The sequence below is a fragment of the Trichophyton verrucosum genome (assembly GCF_000151505.1).
Source record: "Trichophyton verrucosum HKI 0517 chromosome Unknown contig00289_1.f1.exp, whole genome shotgun sequence".
NCBI classification, from domain to species: Eukaryota; Fungi; Ascomycota; class Eurotiomycetes; order Onygenales; family Arthrodermataceae; genus Trichophyton; species Trichophyton verrucosum.
The window spans coordinates 2475-23600 of NW_003315458.1; the positions used below are offsets into that span (position 1 = coordinate 2475).

Consider the following 21126-nt stretch of genomic DNA (forward strand, 5'->3'; position numbering starts at 1 on the left):
ACTTTCTGCTCCGTCTTGAATTAATTTTCTCTCTCTCTAGCCCCTTGTCTTCTTCCTCTCCTTCTCTCTCTTTCCCTTACGCCCAACCCAGACTTTTCCCGATTCAACGCCTCACCTGAGTCCCCGTCTGAAGGATCGACTCCCTTCTCCGACTCTGCCACTTCCGGTGACAATCATTGGACTAAGTACTGCTTTGATAAGCGGCCGGTGTGGCCCTGTCCCGATTCTCTGGAAAGCTTTAAAAGGAGACCGTGCCATGTGCATTGTCAACTACCTTGTCTCCTGACCTAAAATACCCGCCTCCAACTCTAACTATCGTTTACTTCTTCAATCCCGGCACCCTGTCTTCCTCACGATCACCGGGATTGATTGCTCTGATTCCAGTTGAATCTACCTTTTTTTTGCGTTTGCTTTCTTTTTATTTGCCACTGCTTGTTAAGAAAGCGCGGCCCTTCTGGGCAGAGGTGAAAAACAGCCTTAAATCCGCCGAAATAAAAGTGGTTGACAAATCCTTCCTGCCTGCAACTGTCAATCATCATTCTTCCACTTTGCATCTTCCCTTTCTTCCCTTCTTTCACAGAACTAGACCTTCACGGACCTTCTGTGTTAGGCTGTGGCATGGGCTGTCAAAAAATCTCATATCTATAGCTACTTCGCTCGCTTTCAAGGCACCCCTGGATGCATACAATCTATCGGCATTACAGACGACACCTGTTTTAACGGTTTCCTCCTGGGCTGATACACAACGAGGGAGAATCAAGAGCTGCCCTCCCCTACCCCCTCCTCCTTTTAATCTTGTATCGCATCGAGTAACCCTCCTGCGCCATGGTACGATTTCGAAATCTCCCGATCATTTGCAGGCTTTTTGCTAGAGCCGATGATGGCAAGCCTCCATTTCCTACCCAGCAGCTCTTCGTTCTAGGTACGTCAGAAAGTCGGCACATCTCTTCATGGACTCCCCCATTGCTCGCTCCTTAGGTTACGTCATAAGAGAGTCACGCTGACATTTCACTCCAGGTCTTTGTCGGATATGCGAACCTATTGCATTTATGTCAATATTCCCTTATGTTTATTACATGGTTGGCAGTTTTAATGTCACCACCGATGATCGAAAGATTGCCTTCTATGCTGGAATTGTTACCTCCGCCTTTACTTTGGCCGAATTTTCCACCGGTATGCTATGGGGCCGCGTGAGCGATGCTATCGGCCGGAAACCAGTCCTTATTATGGGGCTAGTTGGCACAGCCATTAGTATGATGGTATTTGGGTTTGCTTCCAGCCTTCCGATGGCCTTGATGGCTCGAGCTCTCGGCGGCTTACTCAACGGAAACATCGGCGTCCTTCAGACTACAGTCGCGGAGCTCGTCACCAATAAGGAACATCAACCGCGGGCCTATTCCATTATGCCATTCGTTTGGTGTCTCGGATCGATCATTGGTCCCGCGATTGGCGGCGCCTTGGCTAAACCATGTGACAGCTATCCATCTCTTTTCCCGGAAGATAGCATCTTCAAGCAATACCTCTTCTTACTCCCCAACTTGGTTTGCGTTACGGTTCTTCTTGCTGGTATTACCATTGGTATACTTTTCTTAGAGGAGACCCATGCAGAAAAGCGACACCAACGAGACCGGGGCCGTGAACTCGGAAAGTACCTCGTGGCGAAACTCTTCAGGGGTGAGGATGTGGCAAGGGGTATGAAGAATACGAGCTGCACTGGGGATGAAGACGCTAAACCATTCCTATACCATGATGACCCCCCGCCAGGCTATGACTGCCTTGAAGGTCCTGATACCCAAGAGTCCCCGGCCGCAAAGCAACCAATAGTTTTGTCAGTTGAAACGAAGAAGAGTAAAGGATTTATCAAGGCATTCACTCCAAAAGTGAAATATATAATTTTAGGATATGGGCTTCTCGCCTAGTAAGTCGTGCTCTTCAGCTGTTTGGAATCCAGGATATGCTCTTACTAACTCCCTAATAGCCACAGCGTGAGTTTTGATCAGCTCATGCCTGTCTTTTTGAGCACCCCCGCTTCCAATGTACCAGTCGAACTCCCATTCAAGTTCCTTGGAGGCTTATCTCTTTCAACTAAAACCGTGGGATTCATGCTTGCTGTACAGGGTATCTACTCTATGATAGCACAGCTCGTGCTCTTCCCATTCGTTGTCCGATCATTTGGGACCCTGAATACCTACCGATTTGTCATAAGTGTTTGGCCTGTTCTATATCTCGCTGTACCATATCTTGTCCTCCTCCCCGAAGCGTTAAGATTGCCCGCAGCATACCTCGCACTAATTTGCAAGATTACTCTCCACGTTATCGCCTTCCCGTCAAACGCCATACTTCTTGCGAACTCTGCGCCATCGACCACCGTGCTCGGGTCCATTAATGGTGTAGCAGCTTCCACTGCTAGTCTAAGCAGAGCACTTGGTCCAACTGTGACTGGATTTCTGCATTCGCGAGGGCTGGAACACAGGCTCTCCATTCTATCGTGGTGGGCTTGTGGCCTGGTCTGCGCAATCGGTGCTATTGAGAGCTTCTGGATAGAAGGAGACAAAGCCAAGCCAGTTCAGCAAAAAGACGTCGAAAAATTGGCAAAAATGGATGTAGATGACTGCGAGGCTGGTCTACAATATGAGGAATCAGAATTGAGCCTAGATAAGACTAGGTCTCCGTCAGAGTCTTCCAGGGAATCCTCCACCCCCAACTCCAAGACATAACCTACTGCCATCTCCGGACCATAAGAGCAGAGCGCTTTCTAACTACGCTTCCCACCAAAAAGAAAAAAAGAAAGAAAAAATCCCACTTATGCATGACCTTCACGATGTCCGTACCTTTGGCAGCGCTGACATTCTCTTTTTGTTGAGCGAGAAGAGTTGCAATGCAAGCGCTAGCTTCATGTTCTATTTTTCCTTTGTTTCCCAAGCCATTGCCTCGCATATACCCATTTCTCTTTATCTTTACCAGTTTTATCTGATTTTACCTTTTGTTCACCTTACATTTTCCATCTTAATTTGTGATGATCATTGCCATTATCTTGTTTTGCGCTGCTATTACTGGGTGGCTAGGAATTGATTTGTTGAGCATTTTCACAATTTGTTTGATGGGTGGAACAAAAAAAAGAGTTCGGATTCCAATGTTTGTGTTTCCTTTCCTTTACTTCATGTCCCTTTTCCATATCCGTTTAATGCGCTCTGTCCTTTTTTTTTTTTTCCATTATTCCTTTTATTTTATAATCTCCAGAAGGGAGACTGTATCACTATATGAAGGGGCAAGATTGTTTTCAATTCGATAGAAAGACATAACCTGGTGGAGGTATATCCTTGCTGTTTCTCATTCATACATCTTTTCCACCACTATTCTGGCTTTATCTATTCAAATGGGCATAGGAGGTCGAGGCTCTGGGAAGCTTCTTTGCTAAGTTTGCTAGTATCTCTCCATCTACAATTGAATACTTGATTACCCAGCACTTCCCAAAAGCTACTTTGGGTATCATGAGCGACTATTAATAACAGAATTCAAAGGGGCTACGGGTGTTATTGAAAGGTTTTCATCGAGAGAGAGACTCTTTTGCAGTTGACGTGGTAATATGAAGTCAACCCCCTGCTGGCGTTAAAATTAGCATTTATTAGCTAGCTCGACCAAGACTCGCTGGGCATTGTTATTGAGCCTGAGTTCCGAGAAGGCCGGAGACAAGAGTACGGCCCAAGGCGTCGTGGGAACAGACTCAGCCGTTGGCATGACGCATGCATGATGGATGATGGACGTATGCATGTCCGTTAGTTCGTTAACTAGCCAGGTAGTCGTCATGTCACGAGTCCAAAGCATTTGCATTCGGGCTGCACTTCGTCTAACCTCAGCTCAGGTGTCCCCTCAACGCAAAGCCGACCTGCCCATCAATCCGTCAGTCCCGAGATCTGATAGCTTAACCATCGATATCGTGAAGTTTTACTAGCCTCGATAGAGCCCGGCCATGGTTGTCTTACCCCTGTTTTTCGCTTTCTTCTTCCTGGTCCAGGGCAACTGCCAGCCACGAGACGAGATACCGTACGTCCGCAAGTATTTCTATGTCGGTGGACAGTATGCAGATGACGGCAACGGGGACCATATATTCAGGGATCAGATGTATGTTGAACACCTGGTGCCGACCAAAGGTCCGATAAAGCAGCAGCCCATAGTGCTCTTGCACGGTCAGGCACAGACGGGAACAGTAGGTTGACGTACTCGAAGCCCGAAGCAAATGACCGACGACTTATATGCAGCTTTCATGCACGAACAAGGGTCAAAAATTAGCTGACTGTGAGTTTTCTTTTGCAGAACTGGCTCAACAAGCCTGATGGGGGCCGCGGTTGGGCCTCATATTTTATTGAGCACGGCTACGAGTGCTACATAGTCGACCAGACATCTCGAGGGCGCAGCCCCTGGATACCAGAAAATGGCACGATAGCAACCATTCCGGCAGAGGCGATACAAAGGCTTTTCACTGCAACGGCAAGGTATAAGCTGTGGCCCGAAGCCGAGCTACATACCCAGTGGCCAGGTTCAGGTGTGATCGGGGATCCTATCTTCGATGCATACTACGCATCTACAGTGCAGTTTCTAAAGTCCCAAATTCAACAGGAGACTACGATCCAGGCGGCGGGGGCAGCATTATTGGACCGTATTGGCCGGCCGGTAATTCTGGTGACGCATTCACAGGCTGGTGCCCATGGTTGGCTGGTAGCAGATGCCCGCCCAGAATTGGTCCATTCGATAATAGCATTGGAGCCAGCTGGGCCTCCGTTCGAAAACGTCATCTACAAAGGCCCATATAGCCGTGTATGGGGGCTGACGAATGCGCCTTTGACGTATTCCCCGGCTGTTATTGACCCAGAAACAGAGATAGTGAAGCAGACGATTGACGATTGGCCGGGATCTCATTGCATAATCCAGGCAGACTCTCCGCCTCCTCGCCAACTCCCTAACCTGAGAAGAATAAGGACACTGGTAGTGACCGCTGAGGCCTCCTTCCATCGAACGACGGACTGGTGTGTTGTTCGGTACATGGAGCAGGCCGGGATTTCCGTCGATCACGTACAGCTGGGCGATATTGGTATACGGGGCAACGGACACATGCTCTTCCTCGAGCGCAATAGCGACGAGATCGCGGCCGTTCTGCGACGATGGATGGAAGAGAAAGACACAAAGCCGGCGAAGAAGGCCCAGGAAGCCCAGGAAGCCCAGGAAGCCCAGGAAGCCCAGGAAGCCCAGGAAGCCCTGGAAGCCCCGGAGGCCCTGGAGGCTCAGGGGGAGGAGAAAGAGCTTTAGCGCGCGCGAGCTTTAGATATCACGTGATAGTAATCAGTTCAAACATGACATAAGCAAATACTGATGACGTAATATGACATCTATGTGCCTCGGCTCTTTTTTTTCTGCTTCCGCTTTCTTTATTTCAAGCTCGTTGCTGCCCGCAAGCAAGGTAGAACGTCTTGACATTTGCTATCGAGCAGGCGAGAACGCGACGAGGAAGACGCCGGCTTGCGGAGACAGAGACCGAGACAGGACAGACGGAGCCAGAGGATGAGCTGCTTGACCGACTCGCCCTAGATAAGCATCGCCATGAGCTGGAGTCACTGATAGCTAACTACCGGTCGATATCGATTATCTAGTTTAACCCCACAAAGCTAGATCTCCTCCTTGCCAGGCACCATGCTCGAGTACCGCACAGAAGGGTTCAACGGATGCGCAGTGAAGTACTCTCCCTTCTTCGACTCTCGCATTGCTGTTGCGGCGTCCTCGAACTTCGGCCTGGTGGGAAATGGCCGTTTCTACATCCTCAATCTGACACCGCAGGGGATACTTCCACAGCAATCGTTAGTAACCTGACTTCTATTTTCTACCCTCCTAGGCCCAGAGACTGGACCATTATCTTCTTTCGTAGATAGCTAACTGTTTGCCAACCCTTTCCTATTGTCTAGCTACACCACACAAGATGCTCTTTATGATGTTGCTTGGTCCGAGATCCATGAGAATCAAGCACTGGTAGCATCTGGTGACGGGAGCATCAAGCTGTTTGATATCGCTGTCAATGAATTCCCAGTACAAGGATGGAAAGAACATTCACGAGAAGTCTTCTCTGTGCACTGGAATCTAGTCGCTAAAGACCGCTTTTCCTCAAGTAGCTGGGATGGAACAGTCAAAGTTTGGACACCCGATAGACCTCAGTCTCTGCTTACTCTCCCAACTAACAGCTGCACCTACTCCGCTGCGTTTTCACCTCATTCGCCTGATATCTTATCCTGTGTGGCCTCGGACTCCTACCTGCGCGTTTTCGATCTACGGACCCCAGCTGCAACCAACCACCTCACTTTGCAGATGCCTATCCATGGAGCAAACTCACCTCACAAACCTGGATTTACACCCGCCACGGGCCCGGTTCCCCCGTCGGAAGCGCTTACCCATGACTGGAATAAATACAGACCCTCAGTGGTAGCTACAGCTGGCGTGGATAGAACTATCCGCACTTTTGACATTCGGGCTCCTCATCAAGGGCCTCTATCAGCCATGATAGGCCATGAATACGCGATTCGAAAAGTATCCTGGTCACCTCACTTATCACATGTCCTTCTCAGTGCAAGCTATGATATGACCTGCCGTGTCTGGACAGATGGCTCTGAAGGGATGCCCCCCGGCGACGCAGACCTTACAAGAAGTGGACCAATTTCTACTATAGGCAGGGAGCTAGGTCGTATGGGAAGACACACAGAATTTGTCACTGGCATAGACTGGTGTCTCTTTGGTAGTGAAGGGTGGTGTGCAAGCTGTGGATGGGATGAGAGACTGTGTGTTTGGGATGCCAGAGCTGTTATGGCGTAGTCTTCTCTACCAAATACAACGCACCACTCATTCAAAACAGATGTCTATGATATCCTTTGGTTATTAGACAACCATATGTCTGGAGATATATTTTGAATTGGAGTTGGAACCATTGTTACAATGTTCCAACTGGCTCAGTCTTTGTTTAGGCCAGCCTTCCACCACCTTGGCCACTACATAGTCCACCTCCTTTCGCCTTTAATTGGACTGCCTTGGCTTCGTCTTTTAAAATAGATCGAAACTGCATTTGCATGCTCAGTCCCAACTTGACTTAAACTTTACGAATTGATACCTCCTCTAAAGATGATCCAGCTGTTACGAACTTCGCCTTCCTTACTCATCACTCTTCTGATTGAAGACGGACAAAGGAAGGTCTGATACGGCCACTCCTTATGAATACAGGTGTATTATACATCAAATAGGGATTAGAAAACACTGTTTATTAATTGAGAACAAGTTTTATTCTAATAGAACTACACTTTTCCAGACGTTTAACCCTGGCTTATCTTTAAAACCCGCCTATTGACATATATCAGGAGCAAAGGTCATGCCTCACCACCTTCGAATCTTAAGGACACTCTCAGTTAAAAGCCAAACAAAAGAGGGCGCTGAACGCTCCAAAAAATATTAGATCCTCCCGCTCCTTCTTTATCTACCCGTCAAACGGCTCTCGATCTTTGCCTTCTCCGCCTCTCTGGCCGCAGCCACTTCCTCCTTCGTTGCATCAAAGGCAACATTAACCTGGTTGAATGGGTTTTCTTCGCTCTTCTCAAACTCCTTTTTTATCAGAGCAATTCGTTGTTGTCTCCTGAGACCAGGCTGCTCCTGTTCAATCTCAGGTAATCTCCTCTCTTCATATGCAGCGTAAGCCGCCTTATATCTTCTCTCGGGATGCCGATCGATCTTCAGGGCATCCTTGGAGCCTAAAGAAAGTGCATCAAGTGCATAATCGATACCACTTGCGTTCAAAGTCGCGCCCTTTTTGCTGGATGTTGGGTCCACATCTAGTTGTCCGAGATCAAGTGTTCCTCTAGATTTCTTCTGGGCGGTTTTAGCATTTCCTTTGGGCTTGCTGGGGAGTGATTTTTCTTCTTCTGCTAGCAAAGCTTCACGTTCAGCCTTTTTGCGAGCTGCTTCTGCCTTCTTTTCTTCGGCCGACTCCCTAACAACATCGTTAACGGTGCACTTTGAGGGGTATGCGGGAAATGCCTACTTCTTAGCACTAGACTTTGCACCCTTTTGCCATTCTTTATCTTCTTCAGCTGCCTTCTTCTGGTCAGCCGCAGCTTGTTTAGCAGCAGCGGCTTCGGCTTTCTTAAATAACAGGTTGAGTATTAGCTACTGAACTCATTCGTGTGGTGGGGAGTTTTGAACGTACTCTTGCGTTTCCTGCAGCCTTTTTGGCGTTCTCCTTCTTGGGCGCCATAACTCAACTAATCCCGACAGATATACCAAGCGAAGAAATCTGTATAACCCAAATATGATATTCCTGGAGATCAACGATTCGATAGAAGAGTCACGTAAAATGCCACCGGTATAGAGAGTGGGGTCCGTGCGATAAGAGCCTTATCCGGATCATATATCTTCCGTAACCGGAAACTGTCCACGTGACCTATTCTGTTCCATTCCATCCATGGGGTACGCAGCACCAGTTTGAGCCGCCAAAATTTTCTTACGCCTAAGTAAAACAGAGCAACGATTGCTTTGATACAGAACACAATATGTATGGGTTGCCTTCTGAAGAAGCAGAATATCGTCCAAACGAATAATACATGCTAGTTGGGTATTCGTTAAATTAAAATACGGAGGAGAATTGCGGTACGGGTCTAAAGTCGTAAACATGTAGAGAAATGCAGAAAAAGGAAAGATACATGAGTGGGCAACAATCACCCTGGGCAGGTATGTATGGGGCACGGCTTCTTCACAACATTAAATTCCAGTTTTCTTTCTTCCAAACTTTGACTCCCGGTGTGTCTTCAAAATGAGCAACCTCTGAGAGGACTACACAAGTTGATGGGTCGAGGTTAATAGAATCTTCTTCAATATCAGCCGTATCGTTTTTGTTGGTGTCAAATGTTCGGCTTTCCTTGTTCGTCAGGCTGCTTCTGTTACGGAATTTCATAAAGGTACAGCGCGTTTGCACAGGGCCACCAGAGGCATAGCTCACGCCAATGTAGACGTCCTTGACGGAGGAGTAGTGCGCAAAGTTATCAATAGCAGACTCCCGTACCTCGTCCAGGACACTAACGCAGTAATCTGGGTCCGAGAAAAGGACATGAAGTACACTGAGAGACTCCATGGTGCTCATATGTCGCATCAGTAAATGCTGTAATCGGGACAAATCATCAGTAACGGAATCTAAATAAAGTGAAAGAAAAAAAAAAAAAAGGAGGAAAAGGGAAGAATATCTTACAAAGCACCGGGAGCCGAGGTGGGCCACTAGTTCAATCAACTTGTGGCCGTTTCTAGAGATGAGTAGAACAGATGCTGGATCCAAAGACCAGCTTAAATCGTTGTCATTTCTTATCATCAGCCGCTTTAGTGTGCCGATATGTTTGGCGAGCACAAGATCGCGCATCCCTTCAACTGTAACAGTAGGTTTGGGAGTAGAAGGCTCTACTCTAGAGCGAGTACTACGCTCTATCATAAATAGTTCCTCTAGGCGTCGTAGGCCACCGAGGAAAGATAGCAGGTTACTGGTCACATTGTCTGTGTAAACAGAGACAAGCGGAATAGGGTTATAGCTATTTAGATTCTCCAGCGTGGCCCATAATGCCCTCTGCGGACCAACGTTGAGCAAGGAGATATGTCTCAGAGTCCACACGTTGATGCCTCGGCAAAGGATTGAGGGTTTGACTGGAACCAAATAGATTGAGAGGCTGTCGAGCGCGATGCCGTGATGTTGGCGAACATAGTTATGAATGACATCGTGTTCATTTATGCTATGATCGTCATTGTCGGCTGGTATCTTACTCGCAGGTCCTTTTCCTTTTGATTTACCAAAATGAACCGTGCCATTGGTCATCGCTTTGAGACGTGGTGCGGTATCGATCATTTCATCAACAAACTCCTGATCTTCTCCCTCACTAATGTCATCAGGATGTTCCATGTCTACAAGAGTTTGTAAACGCTTCTCTAGGTCCATATCTTCAGCATCACCTGGAATGAGGGTATCTGTATCACCAGATTTCGGTTCAAGGTCTTTGCTGTCCTTGTTGCCATCAGCCGCTACGGCGTTATCGCCATCTTTCTTGCTTGAGGAGGCAGCGGGCGGAGCGGTTGACTGTTCACCTTGCTGTGTTTCATTACCCGTTTCTTTCTCGGAATCCTGATATGGGCCTGTAACCTTTTCAATCTCGGCTATGACGGCTTGATATTTTGGCTGTTGTGTGTTGAGCTTTTCCAAAACTGATTTTAGGTCATTAATAAGGGATACATCTGCATCGTCTCCAGCCTGGCGACCTTTGGTTGTACCGATAACAGCGTTATCAAGCTCATTTGACTCTTTTTGTGACATCGCATTCTTGTCAATGTCTAAGCTGAAGAGGCGAGCAAGAACCTGTTCCTGAGCAAGACGTTCACGCCGGACCTCAGAATTCCTGGAGCTAGATGAAGTAAAGGCCGCAGGCTGGCCAGGAGGAGGTGGGGGAGGGAGAGGCTGATAGAGTTCTTCCTCATCTTGAACGCTGCTTGTTTCTGAGATCTCCTCGTCTTTCTTCTTGCGCGCTGAGAGGGCTAGCCGCTCGGAAAACGATAACTTCAGGTGTTTTAAGGTTCCGGATGACTGTAGTATGCATTTTGAAATCTCATCAATATACCCGAGGCTATCCATTTCTAGGACTTCCAGGGAGTTTATTTTGTTGAAATGAGAGAAAGTCTGAGTTGGATCCCAGTATTTGCGACTCTTGAACTTGTCACGACAGCCTGTAGAGTTGTGGGATAGATGATTAACCGATGCTATCGGAGGTGCTGAATGCATATGAATTTGGTTGAGCTGAACTGGAAGGGGCAGTGGCTGGGTCGGAGGGCCTGGAGGAGGAGCTGGCGTTGACTTTTTCTGGATAGGTTCTACACCGGCGGGCATTCGAATGCATATATGCTGTAAGCTTGGGATTTTTGCAAGCGCCGCAAAGACTGCCGGATTGAGTTCAAGGCCCGCATTCCATCTATGCTGCTAGTTAGAACAAGCCTGATATTATATATGAGATAGCTAATGCTCCTTTATGGTTTATATAGAGCAAATTGTCCATACCGAAAGGATTCCAATGTTGATATCCTCTTGATTGACGCAAGAAGGAGGTTGTTGAAGAATTTTCCACAGGGGGTATCATATTTAAATTGATCTGCTATCTGTTCTTGGAACTGATAGTCATTATCATCGGTAAGCGGTGCTGTGTCCAAGCATATTGACTTGATATATGCCGCATAGTTGAAATCACTTGTTGTCAACGTTTCTAGTTCCTTCGCGAGGCGGTCAATCGGCCACTTGTGCTCGAGATCACTCTTGGGCTGGAGAATGCAGTCGAGGGATCGGTAGAGTCGAGATGCAGCATACTCCCTGACTGACCTTGAAACCAAACACAAGCTGACAAGATCCTCTGGGTCTACCTAAACACGGTCACAACAGGTATCAGTCGTGAACAGCAAGGTAGAATAGAAAGCGGCCAGATGGCTGTCCATAGGTATATGAGCTATCACACTCACATGGGAGAAGATAGCCTCCAGGGTTTCAAACGGGAGTTTCATCAAAGGTGAACTCTCCATTTCGGCTGTTGGTGAATGGATGCTTTCTTCGATTTTCGTCATTGTGTCTACTTGGACGGAGCTTCAGGAGCTGCACAACCAGCAGAAACGCTTGCTCAATTGTCGGATACAAGAACTGCGCCCGGTATTGTCAAGAGCTGAGCTAGGATATGCTGTGGTTCTCTGGTGAATGTAAACGGGAGGATCGGGCGAAGAGACTCTCAAGCCCGACTATTCACGCCTCTGCGATGAACAGATAGAGATAGAAGCAGTAATTGTTGCTGTTGTTGAGTTGAAGTCTGCTGACCGAGTGCGAGGAGCAGTGTTGTGTCTTGCCAGGCAGCAGGGCCGAGCGAGCTGAGGAGGAGAGAATTAACTAACTTAACTAGCTAGATCGTCGCAGGCAGACAGGGGTTATAAATATCGACTTGCCGAATCGCTCACACAGGGCGAACACAGGGCGCGCACACAACAAGAGGTGAAAAGGACGACGGAGAGGATGAAGAGAAGCCGGAGTCTTGATATCAGAAAGCGCGAAAGGACAAGGCGAAGGTGAAGTTGAAGTCTCATCAGACTTCCTAAACGGGACGAAGGGGGAGAAAAGCTTGGGCCACTCCCGCATGATGACTAAGCCGGGGAAGTTTCGACGTCCATGATCAATGATAGCGTTATTCTTATTATTATCATTATGATCAACCTATTATCACCGACGACTTCGACTTCGATTTCAACTTCGCCTTCGCCTTCGCCTTCGCCTTCGCCTTCGACTTCAACTTGTCCCTTTCGATGGACGGGAGATGATGAGATGCAATCCTGATACGTTGCCGTGATAGCGTTCCGCAGCTCGATACCGAGATGGAGCTACGGCTCTTCTACCCCTTCCTGGCCGCCCTCCTTGCCATCTTCCTTGCCAGCAGCGTCTCCTCCGCGGCGCATACCTCCAACTGGGCGGTGCTGGTGTCTACCTCCCGATTTTGGTTCAACTATCGCCATCTCGCCAATGTTCTATCCTTATACCGGACAGTGAAGCGCCTTGGGATACCGGACTCCCAGATTATTCTTATGCTACCCGACGACATGGCATGTAACCCTCGAAATGCATTCCCCGGGACGGTATATAACAATGCAGATCGTGCGTTGGACCTATATGGAGACAATATAGAGGTTGATTACCGTGGTTATGAGGTCACCGTGGAGAGCTTTATCCGCTTGTTGACTGACAGGCTGGGTGATGATGTGCCGCAGAGCAAAAGGTTGGGCTCGGACGCCGGTAGCAATGTGCTTGTTTACATGACCGGGCACGGTGGTGACCAGTTTCTTAAATTCCAGGATTCAGAGGAAATTGGAGCCTGGGACCTGGCAGACGCGTTTGGACAGATGTGGGAGAAGAAGCGATACAACGAGTTGCTCTTCATGATTGATACCTGCCAGGCGAACACCATGTACACACATCTATATTCCCCGAATATAATCGCTACAGGCTCAAGCGAAATAGACCAGTCCTCTTATTCCCACCATGCCGACAGCGATGTCGGCGTTGCTGTCATCGATCGCTGGACTTATTATATTCTAGAATTCCTCGAAACACAAGTCACCAGTGCAAACTCCAAGCGTACCCTAGGTGACTTGTTTGATTCCTACGATGAGTCAAAGATCCATTCCCAGCCTGGGGTAAGATGGGATCTATTCCCTGGTGGTGAAGCTGAGGGCAGACTGAGGACCGTCATGGACTTCTTCGGCAACGTTCAGGAAGTGGAAGTTGAAGCCGGCAGCAGTGTGAATGACACTGAGCATTCGGTTAAGGAAGACCTTGTGGCCATTGCCAAGTTGGTAGAACAATGGAAAGAGATGGAGAAAGAACACATGGAAAATATCAGAGGACCCTCTTCCGTGGGCCAAAAAAAGCCTACCTTGCCGTCAGAAACAGGCTCCCCTATTCATAAACTGGCTGGGCCGATGAAAATGCGTGACGCCGATGATTGGAGCAAACGAGTCATTGGTTTATCACTTTTGTTTGGGATAGGGGGCGTATGGTTTGCTGGGTCTCTTCGGGGAAGGTCATAACAGGCACTAAAAATTTCCACGTCTCTATTTTGTAGTGCGTTTTCTTTTCACTCAGGCTTAGATGATATCCCCTTTACATTGGTAATACAAGATTCGATCCCAGCGCTTGTTCAATGTCGCTACCTTGCGGAGTTATGCACATCAAGAATTATTTAACCAGAATTTGAAAGAATATGCCGTTCATTACTCGCTTGCTTATCATGAACCCTGTATGATTTAGATCAGTATATACATCAAGAGCCAACATAAATTTCCAAAAAAAAAAAAGAAAAGAAAAGAAAAGAAAAGAACAAAGTTCGAACGTAGCAAAAACAGAACGGGGTGCAAGGGGCGAGCATAGGAAAAAAAAAAAATACAACAGAGCGAAAAGAGTGTAACTGGAAGGACCAGTTTGATCGAAGTACTAGAGACGAACGTCATCCCAGTTGAGATTTCATAAAATGTCAAAGGAAGAAAAACGAAAATTGGTCAAGGCAACAAACGGAAAGAACGTGAAAACAAGGGGAGGGGGGAATAAGATGCTTTTCAAAAACGCTCCAACGCAGCAAATGATATAAACAGAAAACAGTTGCAAGGGGTGCAGTATAGGTAAAAAGTGAGTTAAGAGCAGTTTGGTTGGTATCATCCAACCACACTCCTGAAGCTAAGAGCCTCAAGAAATGCCCCGAGATCCTCTTTTTGTACTTCAACAACGCAATGCTCGAAGCTGTCTATTCGTACTCTCGCGTTGGTCTCATGAACAACCTCTTGAAATGCAATACCGAAACGATTTCGTACTAGGTTCTTGCTGCTGAAGCTGTCCAGCTCTGGCTCTGACTCTGAGTCGGATTCCGTATCTGATTCGGAGGATTCTTCCTCTTCAGCCAGCTCGTCGTCATCATCTTGCATCTCTTCTCTTCTTTTGGCTCGTCGTTCTTCTCTCTCGGCCTTTTTCTTTTCTCGTGTTTCTTTCTTCTTCCGTTGTTCTTCACGTCGTTTGGCCATAGCGGCAAAGTCAATGACACCGCCGCCTCCGCCTGTTCCGACTACAACATAGACGTTTCGGTCTTCATCCAGGCCAGCAAGAACCAGTGGCGTGCCTGCTGCTCGTCTTTTCCCAATCTTCATCCCAGTCCCTTTCTCCTTCTCTTGTATACGAACAGCCTCACCGATCCACAGTGCCAGCTTTGTAAGTGCACCTGGGTTTGTAAAGAGCTTCACATCAGGTCCCTCCTTCACCACAGCGATGCGAAAAGCACGAAGATGGCGAATTTGATGCTTAGAGAGAAGAGCAGTCCCCGTTCGTAAGATTGCTCGGTGGAGGTGTTGAGCTAGGGGGATTGCTGCGAGGAGTTGCGTAGGTGAGTCTGAAGTAGGAGCCAGGGCGTCATATGCACTCCAAAACCGAGAGAGCACATTTGCACTATCGGTTCCCAACTTGGCCGCCTGAGTCGCACCAGCCAAGACTTCGCCGGAATGAGAAGAAAAGGTGTGGGAAACAGTTGTAGAAGGACCCAAGGAGCCCACCTCGAGTATAGACCCCAGTATTACGCCAATATCTGTAGCGGATAGACAGGCCTTCCATCCCCAGCAACGAGCAAAACCCCATCCTTCACGCGATCCCGAATGTCCACCGGAAGACGCAGGAGGGACCAGCCCTTCCATGCCGTACATGGGAGCATATTGTAGCATCTTCTGGCGTAAATCACGTTTCAAGTCCATATCCATATGGGTATAATTTTGTTGGCACTGGGTTAAGCTGACACCCATTTTTGCCAACAGCTTTCGTAGCCGTTTTCGTCCGGTTTCATTCCAAACATGCAGCCGAGGGGCAAGATATGGACTATGCAGCATGCTGTCGTAGAGTGACCAGTGCCGCAATAACAAGAGACGCGGTTCTGGGGAGAGTAGAATAGAGGTGTCAGTTGGTGACCGCGCGTTTGTAGGTATGACCCCATTCAGTTCGCTTCTTAGTGCCTCTCGTCCAGCCTCGTTGTCATCTGGAGGGTTTAGACGCCGAACTTCGTCTCGTAATATCTGTCGGATGCGTTCTCCTCTTTGCCCACCCCATCCAGCTGAGCCGCCTGATTCGGAAGCATCTGATATGCCCACACCGGACATCGTTCGTCCAGAGAGTTCCAGACTTGAAACGCCAACAATTGCAAGCCATAACAGGTCATTATCGTCACGGCCAAGCTCAGATGCGAGAGAGTATAGTAAGGACGAAATAGGCTCGGAATATGATGTGCCAAGAGAATAGTAGGCTTGAAGAACAGATTCATGTTTTCGTTTGAGTCGGATTAACCGTTTTCGTAGTGTACGTGTCGAAGGTTCTTTGGGTAAGATGAGAGATGGAGAATCGGAAACTGGTGAGCCGGATCGAGACGATTGGGAGGAGTCGTGTCTTCCCTCTCTCAGTCTTAGGGGTGAAGCAATTGAAGACCCCTATTAAAGTGTTAGTAGACCAGCTTAAGCAAGTGGTGCAGAAAACTTACTGAATTACTCCTCCGCCGTTGGGCTGGGCGACCATCTTCATCTTCAGATGCAGCGATATCACCGTCATACCGGCCCGACCAAGATTTCCTCTTCTTTCCCTGTGGTTGTACCTCCTCATCTGATGTGGCATCATCATCGTCGTCACTATCTTCCTCGCCAACTTCAGGGAGAGTCTCGAGAGTATAGTAGGCTTCACGTTCAGCCGCAAGTTCCTCGTCAATGTCGCCATCATCAAAGGCGATAATACCTCCCTTTCCCGGTCTGTACCTATCGGTCAAGCGGCCCCTATCTACTCCGTCAACGCCAGCTATAGCATGGGTACCAGATCCTCTCGGCGTGGCTGGTTCACCCATTCCTCCAAAGACGTTTGTCAAATTCCACGGTCTTCGCGCGTCGATGACCCAAACATCGATTCCTCCCATGTTACCCGGCTCATCCTTATTCACATCTAGACCCAATGTCTCACACATATCAACCAGGCCACCCACGCCTAAGCACACCACAACCCCTCCACTTCCACCGTTCGATGTATGCATTGGGTGCACGAGTTCCGCGCCAGCTTGAGAAAGGTCGCCATATCCGGCGATAGGCTGTATTTTGTGAGGTATATAGTCCCTTTTCAGTAGCGCTGTGAGGATTCGACAGGCACATAGAGCATCTGGTTCCAACGCCACGAGGATTAAAACCGGAGGAGATAATGGATTATGCGACCTGAGCAGCTGCTGGTAGAGGTGAGATATGAGGCTCCGAGGGAGATACATTGCAGCTTAATGCACGAAAAGGGTCTTCGTCTGTATAACAGCGTGCTCTCGGTGCATCTCCTCCTTATCGAGCCTGGGTGCGGTGGTTGACGTCGACGGCGTGGTGTGTATGTACGTCTCTCTCTCTCTCTCTCTCTCGCTCTCTCGACTTGAGATCCAAACTAAACGCGACTGCCCAGGCACAAAGTGTTTTGCACCGCGTCAAACGCTAAAAGGGAACTTTAAGGTTTCGTAATTACGTTACGGTTAACTAAACTTAGTCATCCTTATGTATTGCTTAGTCATATATGCTTATATAATATGATTACGGGACGGGCCGAGAGCCGAACCTCGGCTTAGGTACTCTGTTCAGGCAAGATACATCAGTGCCTGTCCTTAGGCATTGCATGGATTCGAGGGCCTCGGGTAGGCTATATAGACGCGGGGCTTACTCGGGCCAATGTGGATTTGGCAAAGATTTGATAGTGGTACTATTAGAATGTAAGTTGTTTTCTTATAATACGGATAGCTCCGGGATGCTCGACGAAACGTTTGTACTTCCATTCCCGTTACAAGTATTGCCAACGCATCGCGACGATCTATATAACTAATAAATACAAAATATAGCTCTTAGACACCTTCCTCATCATTTCGTACCCTGGGCCAGGGTGTTTTATTTACTTTTCACCGGCTGGTGCTTTTGCTCAGGTTCCCATTTCAAAATTGAGTATTCAATATCCCAAGATCCTATTATGACTCTCGAGCGGATTTGTTCCTTAAATCCATAACGTTTATATAGGCTATATGCTGCAGTTGAGGATTCAACCCATAGTGGGAGCATCATTTGCTTGGATAGCTGGATTCCCCAGTTTACCAGAGAGCCACCAATCCCTTTGTGCTGGTGTTCTGGTGAAACGAAGAGAATCGAGAGTTCTGCATTCGCGAGTTAGGCAGAGTTTATAAATAAAGATATAGCTAGACTTACGAATGTGTGGCTCTTTAATAAACCTCATTTTTCTATCCATCACATCATGGATAACAGTAACTGCAATCCGTCGTTCTTCCGGGTCATCCAACCATTTGAAACTTTCAGGCTCCAGATCAGTTCGCTTTAAGTCTTCAGCAGAGTAGTTTGGATTGAGTCTGTAAAGTGCAGCACCCAGAATTGCTGGGCTGTTTCCGATTCCGTTGCCATTCCCATTTACACCACCATTTCCGTTGCTTTTTGCGTGGCTGCTCGGGACCTCATCTGCATCAATGACCTTCAACCACAGAGCGCCGCCCCAGATTTCTGGCTCGTGGCAAGTGTATTTCTTTTTACACCGCTCTCGATTTAGGGGGGTATCTTTTCCATTGACGAATTGGCAGAATTGCTCGGACGCAAAGGCTCTGAATTGGACCTCAACAAGTTGGTCCCAGTCTGCATCAGTGACTCGGGTAATAACCAAACGAACCATAATGCACAAAAAAATATGTCCTTATTAAGCAATCCTAAATCAATTGAAGTGGGCACCTTTTCTTAATTAGTTAAACTTCAAATGCTGGTAGGATATGGCATCGGATCCTCAGTTCAAGCAAGCCGAGTCTTACTCTTGCTCGCTGTCAAATTTGCCACAAGCAGTGACTGATGACAATGCGAGCTAAACCACAGAGGGAGATAATCTTACTTTATCCTTGATCATGCCCAATCGAAGTCAGCTCTTTGTAGGATGTCCGGGTTGTGGTTGGAATTCAGGGGCTGTAAAGTTGTGAAAGTTAAGAGGGAAAAAATGGCGTCGGCCCGTCGAAGCTAGTTAAACTAGTTAGTTATTTAAACTAATGGCTGGGTAACTAACTTCCTGTTAGCTAATTTTAGTAATCTCCGCTTAATTCCCTGCATGTACAATTTATGGCCAAAGAAATGACAGATTCTTACTCCGTAAGATGACTAGTAAAGAGGACATCTACGTGAGCATAGAGTCTGATGCAGAAGTGTGGGTGTGGCTGCCTGAGAGATAAGGCTATCCTGCGTATACTATTTACGTAAGTAACGATGGATAGTCAATTGATATTTCAACCTATCCATGAGGGCTCTATTATTATTTCTGCATATCCAAAGCATCGCCATGCATGTATTCAACATGGGACCTGGCAAAGGGTACCATGTCTCCCAAGCTGTCGGGTGATCGCTTGAAATTATCTCGGACTAACTTCCTGTTTAGGAGGACGGTATGGGTGGGCATAAGTGATTGCTATCTACCCAAAGGCATCTCAAATTGTTGGCGAAGGAGCGTTCCATACAGTTAAAGAGAGAGACTGTTTAAGTCTAAACAATGTGCCTTGATTGCATCATGCCATAATTTGAAGCAACCTTACAGAGTACTCTACAGAAACACTCCAGATCCTACTCCTGATACCAACTCCGTCATCTCATCGTACCCCCTACCACATACAGATCATGCCGGATGCGTATTTTCATAATTGCTCATCTCAAAACTTTCATGTTTAACTGTCCAACCCCGGGTCTCCCGGATTATCATCTGCTGTGATTCGTGACTTGCAATCGAGGGAGCTTCCCCGCGATTGAGGGTATGCGATAAAGTTCTTGTTCCGGAGGCATCATTCCGGAAATCTGCCTGGGAAGTGCCTATAATCTTCCCAAACTTGTTGGGAAAGTTAGGGCCAGTCTTAGAACTCGACCCAGAATTGTATGGAGGGTACCTGCTGCTCCTTTTGTGACTACCCTGGCCCCATCCAGTGTTGAAGGCAATGAAAAATGGCTTTAGACAGGGTATTGTGGCTGCCATTATACTGTAATGTAAGAGTATTTCCGTCCATATGACGTATGGCACCATTGAAATGGTTGGGTCGCGTAGATCTACTATGCCATGTATTGTTGTGAGTCGAAATATAGAGAATCCTACCACGCTAATTTCGAAAGACACCAACAGTTAACTAACTTTAGAAAAATTAATTCAATTGCGGTTGACACTTACGGGAGTCTGCAGGCAAAAGCGCCCACTATAACGACTTTTCGGCTCATCGCCATCTGCAATCCCCAGATGAGGTATACCAACATCCCAAACATCATGAGCTCTGATAAAACATCAAACGCAGTGATAAGCATCCAACGTAATTCCTGAATATCGAAAAGCGCTGTTAGCACGATATATGATATTGGGAAGATTTAGGACAGCAGTTTACACTAACGATATGATGGCACCTATCGCTCAATATCCAGGGTTTTGTAATGTCACATTTTATGGACATGGCGATTGTAGCAGCAATTCCCCATAGCCCTATAAAAAGTGCAATTGCGGCACACCCACGCTTGTATAGAGTATCACGCCCCAACCTGTATAGGAGCAGACCAACGGCGGCTTTGGCACATGAATACGCCAAAATGAAGAGTATATCGCTGATATAGAGAGTCTGGTAGATGGAATCAGCTTCAAGTTTCATTGTAACTGTTAGAGAATAATAAATTGAGGTAAAAGTAATACCTGTTCAGCGGTATTTACGTCAATTGGGCGTAAGTGTTCTTTCGATTTCCCTACCCCCTGGCTGACTGCTTTCAGTAACACCCCAACATGAACAATGCCTAACGTCTATAGTATTTTAACTAGAATTAGTCAGGTCAGTCCAGAAGAGGTCAGAAGTAAGAATAACATACTGATCCTATCCCTGCCACGAAATCATCCAGTCCAAAAGGTCCATTGATATCTGAGCGGATGTATATCCGGATGAAGAAGCACAGCACCATCCACGACATCAGAAGCGTTGAGACAATAACAATATGTCCACTTTGGTCGGTATCAGTGACATGGTAGGCGCGGTGACCATCTGGCACGCTAGATGGGCTCTCCATCAAGTTGTCGGTTCGTAATCATCAATAAGCAAAGGAACATTGATTCTCAAGCCCTGGAATGCTGCGCAAATGTTGGACTTGGACGTCCCAAATATTGTCCCATAGCATGAAGTTATACTCTGGAGAATTCCAAGCAAGCGATGAAACGCCAACCGATGCCACCAAACTATGGTTATCAGAAAGAGCAATATGAGAGACTCCATAAAAGAGGCGCACTGGTAAAATGCATTACTCTGTATATATGATCTGTAAATCCAAGTCACTAGCGGGTACCGTGGGCGAATAGGAGCAGTGTAAAAGTTCCGTAACAAATGCAGACTTCTTGTTCGGGGATGCAGGGACTTCATGGCAAGATGAAGATACAAAAAGTCAGCCAGAAGGAGCAACGACTAGCGGTTTATTTTT

General features: G+C 47.3%; 8 protein-coding genes across 8 annotated transcripts; 4 read left to right on the top strand and 4 right to left on the bottom strand.

The window, feature by feature from the left end:
• Nucleotides 1-825: 825 nt before the first annotated feature.
• Nucleotides 826-2717, top strand: TRV_03436 (uncharacterized protein; the record flags this gene model as incomplete). Its single annotated transcript, XM_003022388.1, has 3 exons — nucleotides 826-922; nucleotides 1018-1918; nucleotides 1979-2717. The coding sequence occupies 3 exons, from the start codon at nucleotides 826-828 to the stop codon at nucleotides 2715-2717; spliced, it is 1737 nt and encodes a 578-aa protein (XP_003022434.1).
• Nucleotides 2718-3970: 1253 nt separating this feature from the next.
• On the top strand, nucleotides 3971-5304 carry TRV_03438 (uncharacterized protein; the record flags this gene model as incomplete). The annotated part of the gene is made up of 2 exons (XM_003022389.1): nucleotides 3971-4207; nucleotides 4315-5304. The coding sequence occupies 2 exons, from the start codon at nucleotides 3971-3973 to the stop codon at nucleotides 5302-5304; spliced, it is 1227 nt and encodes a 408-aa protein (XP_003022435.1).
• A 381-nt stretch (nucleotides 5305-5685) lies between these two features.
• Nucleotides 5686-6852, top strand: TRV_03439 (uncharacterized protein; the record flags this gene model as incomplete). Its single annotated transcript, XM_003022390.1, has 2 exons — nucleotides 5686-5849; nucleotides 5955-6852. 2 exons carry the CDS (start codon nucleotides 5686-5688, stop codon nucleotides 6850-6852), a joined length of 1062 nt encoding a protein of 353 aa, XP_003022436.1.
• Nucleotides 6853-7500: 648 nt separating this feature from the next.
• Nucleotides 7501-8278, bottom strand: TRV_03440 (uncharacterized protein; the record flags this gene model as incomplete). The annotated part of the gene is made up of 3 exons (XM_003022391.1): nucleotides 7501-8014; nucleotides 8066-8190; nucleotides 8231-8278. 3 exons carry the CDS (start codon nucleotides 8276-8278, stop codon nucleotides 7501-7503), a joined length of 687 nt encoding a protein of 228 aa, XP_003022437.1.
• Nucleotides 8279-8773: 495 nt separating this feature from the next.
• Nucleotides 8774-11658, bottom strand: TRV_03441 (uncharacterized protein; the record flags this gene model as incomplete). Its single annotated transcript, XM_003022392.1, has 3 exons — nucleotides 8774-11018; nucleotides 11105-11460; nucleotides 11557-11658. 3 exons carry the CDS (start codon nucleotides 11656-11658, stop codon nucleotides 8774-8776), a joined length of 2703 nt encoding a protein of 900 aa, XP_003022438.1.
• Nucleotides 11659-12450: 792 nt separating this feature from the next.
• TRV_03442 (uncharacterized protein) lies at nucleotides 12451-13659 on the top strand (the record flags this gene model as incomplete). Its single annotated transcript, XM_003022393.1, has 1 exon — nucleotides 12451-13659. One exon carries the CDS (start codon nucleotides 12451-12453, stop codon nucleotides 13657-13659), a length of 1209 nt encoding a protein of 402 aa, XP_003022439.1.
• Nucleotides 13660-14280: 621 nt separating this feature from the next.
• TRV_03443 (uncharacterized protein) lies at nucleotides 14281-16895 on the bottom strand (the record flags this gene model as incomplete). The annotated part of the gene is made up of 2 exons (XM_003022394.1): nucleotides 14281-16083; nucleotides 16134-16895. 2 exons carry the CDS (start codon nucleotides 16893-16895, stop codon nucleotides 14281-14283), a joined length of 2565 nt encoding a protein of 854 aa, XP_003022440.1.
• Nucleotides 16896-17547: 652 nt separating this feature from the next.
• TRV_03444 (uncharacterized protein) lies at nucleotides 17548-18331 on the bottom strand (the record flags this gene model as incomplete). The annotated part of the gene is made up of 2 exons (XM_003022395.1): nucleotides 17548-17807; nucleotides 17860-18331. 2 exons carry the CDS (start codon nucleotides 18329-18331, stop codon nucleotides 17548-17550), a joined length of 732 nt encoding a protein of 243 aa, XP_003022441.1.
• Between the last annotated feature and the right edge of the window lie 2795 nt (nucleotides 18332-21126).